Raw genomic sequence first — 9787 nt, forward strand, 5'->3', positions numbered from 1 at the left:
CTTAGTCATGCTCTAGTGAGCATCGCCAGTCGTCGTCGGTAATCCCTTCTTGTTTGGGTTTGCGAGTCGTCTGTTTGGTTGACTTTCTCGATTTGCGTGCCTGGTGTGTTTGGTTATTGATTATCTAGTCTTTAGTAATTATCTTGATTAATATGCGTTAATGCATTGAGGATTAATGGATTAAATTAATCAGGTATTCGTTATGCGATTTTCGTGGTTATTGAATTCCCTGTTTTAAATTGGGAGTAAATTTGAATTTAATGGCTGATTTCGATTATTAAATGCATTATATATATATATGCTGTTGAAAAGGAAGTTTTATATGTTATCGCCATAGAGTTAATTGGATTTCGTTAGATTATTAATTTGAAAGGTTAAATTGAATTGATTGTGAAAGAAATCGATTTTTAATTGATTAAGCAAGTTATTTTGTTGTTGCATTTAGAAAATGATTAATTTTAGAGGAATTAATTGTAAATAAAAGTTTTTATTTCAAAAAAAAAAAAAATGGAATTTTTTGGGTCAACTCCTCCATATTACCCAAAATTTGGAGAAGATTTTGGATGGACAAATTTGGAAAAGATTTTGGATGGAGAAAGATGGTTTTGGACAGCTGGAGATGGAGACTCCTCAGCAGATCTTGCCAGGAACGCGAGATCAGGTAGGATTCCATTCCCAATTTTAGTTATTGGTTAAAATGGAATTGGAAGTTGGATGTTTTTATGTTTATGGATCGATTTGGTAAATTACCAGCTTGGCTGGAAGTGATTTAGAGGTGCTGTTAATTCCTCTTGGGTTTGGGCGTTTGAAACCCCTGGGCGTTTGAATCAAATGTGTTTTTTTTTATTAAATTTTCATTCTGGGAATGTAACCGGACTGTGTGTGTTTTTAATTAGCAAAATGTATTTATCTATTATCAAAGTTGCTGTGGGCGTTTTGGTTTTTAATTGGTTCCGAACTGTGTGTTTGTTCTTAAAAATATATATGTTCTACCTTTTTAGCGAGCCCACGCGTTGCATGGTTCTCCGAACTGGGCGCGTGTTTATTTTTTTTGAAACCCGTGGGTTGGGGTTTGGAGGCGGGGAGCGGAGCTCCCCCGCACCTCCTCCCCCGTCCCCCGCGCGCAGCCCGTTCTCCTCGCTTTTCCCCCCCGATGGTGCTTACCTTCCGCTCTGCAGGCGTGTGGCTGCGGCTGCGGCCCACGGCGGTGGCCGCAGGGACCGCGGTGGCCGCAGGGCGCCGCGGCACCTGCGGGCACCGCCGCGAGCGCCGCCCGCGAGCCTTCACCGCTTTCGGCTAGGGCTTGGGCGCCCAGCCTTCCCAGTTGGGAGGTGGGCCCCGCCCTCATCTTTTCTTGTTTATGCGTGGTGTTAAACATAGTTTATAAAATAGTTTTTTTTTATGTATTTTTTTTATCACTTCAAAAAAAAAAGGGGCATATAATAGTGGTATTATTATTTTAATGATAAGATTTAAATTGTTTTTAAAAAAAAAGATGTTTTTTTTTTTCTATATGTTTCTTTTAAAAGAAAAGAAAATATATAATGGTTTTAATATTGTTTTATGAAGAATGTAAACCAAGTCTTGATGATGAGAAATGTGGCATAAATGGATTATGCCGAAGATTTTCCTTGTTAACGGATTATGCAAGCTTGGAATTTAATTGTGTATACCTGTGAAGGATCAATTATCGATATATTGGAGATTCTTGTTGAGTTAAAATATACCTTATTCACGAATAAATATATTGTTGAAGATTTTAACGTTGTAAACCATCTTGAGATATTAGAAACGAATAATTAACCATTGGGCATTAGAAATTTTAACGATATGCTTTTGGAAACAATTATCTTCTGTTAGACGCTCTTTTTATAATTACATCGATTGTCTGGATTTTATTAATATGGATTGGTTAAAACTCTTATGGCTTAAATTGACCATTCAATGTTTTGAAACATAGGAGCTAGAAAACCAAGAACGACTTATCCCTTGATGAGATAGATAACTGTAACCTGTTTTTAGATCATGTAGAAAACTTGATCGTTTTTAATGTTTAAATCAACTTGAGGGAATAATGTCTTTTCTGATCATTGCATTGCGAGTTTAATTACTGTATTCGCTTTAATTATGAAATGGCATGTTTTGCTTTGTAAGTAGGACCCTGTCGTATGGATGATTTGGTGTTCCTGTTTCAGTCCTCGAATTTTGAGTTGACTATGGTATCGTGATGTTGTCTTAGTTGGTTATATCCTCTTTGAGTGAGTCGAATAATGATTCGTGGTTAACCTTAGTTGTCAGGTCTCTAGTTAGAGTACCGTCAATAAGTGTTCATCTTTGAGTCGTGTTTGACCTGATGACTGTATCTCCTTGAACTCCGTTCGTCTGACCATGTGTATTCCTTGGTTCGAGTTCGTCTGAGTTAGTCTAGTGTCGTATGGGAAAGTGGCTTTCGATTGGGGGCCGCGCCCAAAGTGGCTGCTGGGTAACCCGTCGAAAGTGAGTCTAACAAGTGATAACCTAAATAGATTAGAAAATAATCTCTAAATAAGATAATGTGCCTCACACATGGGACGAATGCTATCACAGATTCAACATGCTGTGAGAAGGCCTGAAATGGCAAACTACCTTCCTTGTCATCACGAGAGGATGTGTGGGTCCACATGAGGCTTGGATGGGCCGGAAGTTCGGATTAGGTTGCCAGGGTTACCAGTGTATGGGCCGGGACCTATGAAGACTTGCCATGGTATCCATACCAGGTTGTGTGATGACACTTGTCCCTACGTTCACTAGTGTGTTGTCGTCTTGTCCTGTTTTGAGTTCCTTTGAGAGTCGTCCCTTGTCTTTGCTCTTGTGAGTGTCGGTTTCGTATTAGACCCTTGGGCGGTGATGGCTCAGTGTTATGGATGCTCTCTTGGACCTCTTGTTTTAGCTTTGATTATGTTCAGCTGGATCCTGTTCTTCCTAAGGATCGTTTATGTATTATTGACCGTTGTGGTCGTGTATATTGCTTATGTATCGCCTTGATGGCTGGATTGTAAGATGTAACCTCTTGTATTCTTAACCTTATTATTTATCCAAGGGGGTCTTGCAGTTGCGCAGACCCGGAGATGTAGCCCTTTAGGGGTGAACTCCGAGATCATTACGGTGTTATGTGATGTATTCTCTTGTGTTTCTTTTATTCAGCTTTATCATGTATGATTAATTTATGTTGAATGGTTAAGTGGATAATTGGAAATAACTATAGATGCTTATATTCAGTTCTATCTTGAATGCCTTGTGGATCGAATGCATAATTGGTTGAGATGCGATTTATCGTAATGCATGGGTGATATCGTCCTTTTAATGCCATAAGTTAGAATATGAATGAATGTAACTTAGAGTAATGAATTATACTCAGTTGTCATTAAGGAATTTAAATATGGTTGGAAAGATCTCTTATGTTATGGTGAAAATCCTAGTGTATTAGTATGTTATATGTATGGTTTGTAATTTTAAATGAAAAGATTGAATGAAGTTGATGAATGGATCTTAATGGATGAATCTTTGTTGTGATTATATTTCCATCCTTTGAAGGAAGTTTATCCTGTTTATGAAATTATCTCATTATTAAGATTTTCAGCGTAATGGATTAATGGTGTGAGTTAAATGAATTGTGAATTAAGTAATCTCGTTGGGAAACTCTTTAGGAGTTAGTTGAAGTCTTCCGCTTTGTAATCTGAATCTTTGTTATCTTGTTGCATCTTTTGTGTTGTAACTTTAAAAAAAAAAATTTGCACTCTATTCTTGTGTTATTTTGGCTTATCCCTTCGGGGTTTCCTGGCGGGGCATTACAGGGTTGCTTACATGAGAAGTGCTAATCAAAAGGGAAATTCTACAATGGGATGCGCTTCTTTTATGAATTATGTACTCTCAAAAAGATGTAAACCAGGCAATCTTTTGATCTGTATTGATTTTTGCCACCATTTTTATAAAATATTTGCCTTTCATTGAATCTTACGTTGTCTGTAAAGATAGAGCCTATTCTTTAAAAGGCTAAAATAAACTTGCATTTCTTGTAATGGAAACTTATGCTAATGTACATGTGTCTAAAGCTTTTTCAGAGCCTATTCTTGTAATAGCAATTGCATCTACATCATCGACAATTCAGGGTATGCAATTTATATTGTCTTTTTCAAGATTATTTTCCCTTCTGATTCATGGGAAAAAAATAGTTGGCATAGTAAACTACACTAGTTTTTCTTCTGATTTATTAATTGGGCATGGCAAAAAAAATGAATTTCAACTTTCTGTATTTAGGCATTCATTATTATTTCTGGTTCATGTCTCCATGTGTGGAATTAGTGTGAGTATTTTTTCTGAGCTATGTAATCTTGGTCTGTTTGAAACTTTTTTCTATCAATTTAATAAATGGTCAGTTCTTAAGATGTGTCAAAATATCAATCTCTTTTATATATCGTCAATACATTGTAAAAGATGCCACAATTCTATCTTTACCATGTAAAGAAGGAGATGTCATTCTAATCTCATGTCAAACTTGTGCATGAATATTATCGTCAACATTCTAAATCAGTTGGAAAGCCCCATTAAAGATGTCATCAACCAAGTAATTGGATCAAGCTCTCTTGAACTAGAAATTTATAACAAAGAACTAATGTTAATGTCCCTTTATTTATTGTTTCAAATTTACTTGATTTAATTGATTAAAAAAAATTAGTTAAGGGGTTGGTTTAACTTTTTTTTAAAGAATGGATTACTACATAGTTTAAAAAAAGACCTAGAAATAGATGTTCCTTTCTTTCTAGAGTCATTGGTTATGGAGTCCATATGCTTACATGTCTATAGCTCTATTTAATGAAAGTGAGGTCCATTTTGATTTTTTCTAGGTATAGTCGAGAAAATATTGTTAGTTTCTAATAGTGATCTTCATCTTCATCTGATGCTAGGGGTCATGGGAAACCTTTGTATATGATTAAGAATTTGAAGGTATCCTTTAAGGTCTTATTATTGCATGTCGACAAATAAATTGTTGATAGAATAAGAAGGGAAATTTGTCTCGTCGTTGACCAATAAAGATCATTGTTGAAGATAGATCAAGTGGATAGAATGATGTTGATAATAATAACTAAGATTTCTATTTGTATTACTATTAAATATATGACCATATAAATTTAGTTTTATATCAATTGATATATAAAGATATGGTCACATTGGTGATCTGAAATGAAATACCTCATGTATTTTTATAAATGATGGTACTCTTTGATGGCCAAGATCTTTGAAAATTTGATTTTTCCTTTACACTCTAATTACTATCTATATGTTGAAAATTGATTTATATAAACTAAAGGGAAAGGACTTAGATACAAACCTTATTATATCAAAAAATATATAATTATGTCATTAATTTGATTCATCCTATTAGAGTTTAGAAGACTTAAAACTGCATTAGCCATCTCAATTCATTCGCATACAACTTTTTCACTAAATATTTTTTTGTTTTATAACATTCATCTTATTATTAAATATTTTATATATTTTTTAATATTTTCATTTTCATTATAGATTTCAATGTTTCCATTTTCAATAAACATTTATTAAATTAAAAAAATCTATCTTTTAAACATTAACAACTTCAATTTCAATTTTATTTATATTAAAGAAGAGTGATTGCATTGATAACTATACAATTAACCAACCTTTTATAATTATTTTTTCAAAAACCTATTTATTGAACTACTTTAATCTTCTTCACTTTGTATCATACAAAAATTCTATAATTGTTTTAAAATACTAATTGTGGATTTATCAGGTCTAGTTCAATTTTTTTATTTCTTCATTTTTTATATTAAAGTAATAGATATATATGTTTTGACTCAAATTTGGTTTCCTTAAAAAAAACTTTAAAATTTGCAAAGCATGAGATGAGTGGCATCCAAGATTTTATTCAACTTTTAACCTTCAAACTAAGGTGCTAGTTCAATTTAAAAAAATAAAAACTTATATTTATAGAAGAAATTTTCATCTAAAAAAAATGATTTAATTTTTATTATAAATATATTGCTTAATTATTAATTATTTTTTAAATAAACCACGTCTATACATCATATTTATTGAAAGACTCATAACTTTAATTCATTAGAACTAAAAATTTAGAAATACTTTACTCTTTACATATGAAACTTAATTGAATTTTATTTTTTCACCAAATAAATAATTATTCATTTATATTTTTAAACATTACACCAAAAGAATATTAATTAATTGTTTGATTTTCTCATACAATTTCATGAATCCTTTACACTAATAGAATGTTTTAAAAGGAAAATCTTAAATTCTTATTTAGTAATCCTTTACACTAATAGAATGTTTTAAAAGGAAAATCTTAAATTTTTATTTAGTAAAAATATTTATTTATTGAAATTTGAAATAATACTCTTGTAAAAAATGTGATTTTCTCTAATGATTAATAAAAATCATTTAAAAATAAATTAGTATTTTTTAAATTATATTCAAAATGTTAAAAGTTTTATTGCTAACAATATTTTTGAGATTTTGTCGACAAATCATTCAACTTGATATACAAAATTACCTTATATCCCTTAAAAGTGTTTGTTGACTAATCATGAACTTACACATACACAATACAAAAATTCATTATTTAAAAAATTTAATCTTTAAATTTAGAAGTATGTATTAGATAGAAAATTAATTTAAATAATGTAAAATATTTTGCATGTAGTTTTATACACAATATATATTTTTATTAAAAACTAGAATTGAAACAATAATATATATTTTTTGTAAATTGAAGATAGTCATGAATTCAATTCAAATAGCTTCATTTTTTATATGACTATTGTTTAAAAATATTTTTTTCATACATGAAACTAATAATTTACAAGCTCTTGCAACAAAAACATGAGACTAATATTAGCTTCTTTTGATCGAGAGTCACAACTTACAAATCTACTTATTTAGAAACCATGTCCACATTGGAAGTGACTAATGAAAGACCAAAAATTACAAGTTAAAATGCCATATTAGGTGTCCTATTGGGATTTATACTTGGATCTCCACATTGAGAAGTCAATGCTTTAACCAATTAAACACAACCCCTTGGACATTCAAATAGTCTTATTAAGATTGATTTTGAGTACAAATTTAATACAAAGGTATTATTTACAAAGGAAATGTAATCAAATGTTGAGCCCATTATGTTCGAGTACATCCATATGTACTTTTGGCAAGCAAACCACAACTTCTACACCTCCAAAATGATTGTATGAATCAAAAAATATTATAAGACCTTCAATGGGCATCAATGAAGGGCCTACATACAATGGTTCTCCCATTCCAAAATGAAAATTACTTATTGGAAATTTCATCCAACTCAATGGTATCACATCAGTTCCATGATTAAGGCTCGTTGGCCCCAAGGTTTCCTTCCTTAGCTCAAAAAAATCAATTGTTGAACGTAAAAAATTATCATCAACCTTAGTAACTGCCTTGTGGGTTATCTCTGCAACAAATTCTAAAGACCCATTTATGATTTCTGATGCAATAGTTTGAGAACCTGATTCATAGACAACATTGCCCAAGTATCCTTGAGGCAAGGGAGGATTCAACCTTTTTCTTCCATCCACTGGAATGCTAACTTTTGTTTTTACATCCTCATCAAGCCCTCGAGCTTTTGTAATGCATTTCCACATATGGGCAACAAGGATCTCAAAAGTAGTATAGGGTTTCTTTAATTTGTTAGATCCATTTACCTTTGACTTGAGTTTTTCTAAGAATATTGCATCAAAATGAAACTTTTTTGTGATTAGACTTGACATTATTGGAAATTGTTCATGGGTCATAGTATTATACTCAAAATGATCAAAACATGGTTGGGGAGGATCTCTTGCTTTCAATAGAGACCGGTCATTTACCGGAGGTAGAATACTCTCTCCTCTAACAACTTTTCCCCATGAATTCATGAAAAAAGTAGCTGCTTGTCCATCTGCAACATAATGATGACTAGCTAGGCCTATCACCAATCCTCCACAAGCAAATCGAGTAAACTACATCAACAAACATATTTACCAAAATCATGTTAGTCTAATATGTGTAAAAGATGTCTTATAATACCTGCATATGTAAATTCATTTCCTTGTACTGGATATAATGGGATATGATACTTCAATGAGTAAGATAAATAGTTGTTTGAAGATAGATAGATCATGCATTTTAAGATATCTATATTTGTATTGCTTCATCACTATCAAGTATTACTTCATCATTTATAATTCCTCTAATCTAATTCTTATAATACCTACATATGTAAATTCATTTCCTTGAATGGATATAGTGGAATATGATACCCAAATGAGAAGATAGATAGTTGTTTGAAGATATCTATACTTGTATTGCTTTGTAATTATTAAATATATCACTTCATCATTTCTAATCGATCTAATCTAAGTCTTATAATATCTACAAACATAAATTCATTTCTTTACATGGATATAATGGAGTGTGATACCCAAATGAGTAAGATAGATAGTTGTTTAAAGATGGATAGATGCATTTTAAATTATCTATACTTATATTGCTTCATCATTACCATGTATTACTTCATCATGTCTAATTGTTCTAATCTAAGTCCTATAATACCTTATACCTAAATTCATTTCCTTACATGGATATAGTGAGATATGATACCTGAAAGAGTAAGATACATAATTGTTTGAAGATAGATAGACGCCTTCTACGATATATATACTTGCATTGCTTCTAGTATAATAACTGCATACGCAAATTCATTTCCTTGCATGGGTATAGTGAGGTATGATACCTGCAAGAGTAAGAGCTCAACGACCATGGTGGGTGTGGGTGGTATTAACTCAAGGAGGAATTCAGAGGGATGAAAGGGCATCGCATCTGCTATTGTCCCATCTGCTTCGCCTTCTATCACAAGCACACCCTCATCATTCAGATTGATACCAAGGCAGCCATTGGTTGTTTCTTTCGTGTATCTCCCTGCCCATTCTCTGAACTCTGCCAGAACTTTGGCCAGTCCTTCCTTCAAAACCTCTGAGGTTGGGGTGGGAGCTTCAAAAACATAGACCACCTTGTTGAACATTGGGTGTGCAATCAAATCGAAATTGCTCAGTTCAACAAGCTTACGTTGATCTTTACCCGCACAGGGTTTGATCAGTACACCTTCACCTCTCAACACCTTCATTCTTCTTTCTCTCTTCTGCAAATGCAATGTCTTAATCTGCTATTCTAAACCATTTGTTCTCAATATATAATGAAAGTTAGCCAACTGCCTAGTGTGTAGAAATTGAAAAAAATTTCTCTGTGATTGGATTTCTTCTCAGATGAGGTGTCTGATAAGATCGCTATCATCATCATTATCTGCAGAGACTTGTACATCGTTTACCAGTTCAGATGAGGTGTCTGATAAGATCGCTATCATCATCATTATCTGTAGAGACTTGTACATCGTTTACCAGTTCAGCATTGCAAAGCCAACTATTGTGCATTCTTGTATTTGCATAATTTTTGTGTTGATTGATTAATTTAGGTTGGCGTTTGTATGACTTTATGTTTTTAATTAATTTTATATTAATAAAAAAACATTTTTTAATTTGCTGTATAAAATAGTTATTCGAAGATGGATATTCTTTTGTATCTTTTAGCATTTAAAATTGTTTCATCATTATCATGTATTAATTCATCTTTGTCATACATTATTTTAGTATTAGTATTGTTGTAGGCAATACTATTGCATTCAAATGAA

The 9787-nt window shown here is 32.3% G+C and overlaps 1 protein-coding gene across 1 annotated transcript; it reads right to left on the minus strand.

Moving 5' to 3' along the window:
• Window positions 1–7196: 7196 nt before the first annotated feature.
• Window positions 7197–9229, minus strand: LOC131050837 (shikimate O-hydroxycinnamoyltransferase-like). Its single transcript, XM_059214339.1, has 2 exons — window positions 8765–9229; window positions 7197–8063 (listed from the first exon to the last, which is right to left on the minus strand). The coding sequence occupies exons 1-2, from the start codon at window positions 9224–9226 to the stop codon at window positions 7197–7199; spliced, it is 1329 nt and encodes a 442-aa protein (XP_059070322.1). The 5' UTR covers window positions 9227–9229.
• Between the last annotated feature and the right edge of the window lie 558 nt (window positions 9230–9787).

The sequence above is a fragment of the Cryptomeria japonica genome, chromosome 11 (assembly GCF_030272615.1).
Source record: "Cryptomeria japonica chromosome 11, Sugi_1.0, whole genome shotgun sequence".
Classification (NCBI taxonomy): Eukaryota; Viridiplantae; Streptophyta; class Pinopsida; order Cupressales; family Cupressaceae; genus Cryptomeria; species Cryptomeria japonica.

What these genes read in the sequence shown, in the direction of transcription:
- LOC131050837 (XM_059214339.1), bottom strand. Translation starts at nt 9,226, where the DNA reads ATGAAGGTGTTGAGAGGTGAAGGTGTACTGATCAAACCCTGTGCGGGT. An exon ending in TTATACTAGAAGCAATGCAA is followed by an intron (nt 8,064 to 8,764) that starts GTATATATATCG and finishes TTGTTGATGTAG; the next exon opens with TTTACTCGATTTGCTTGTGG.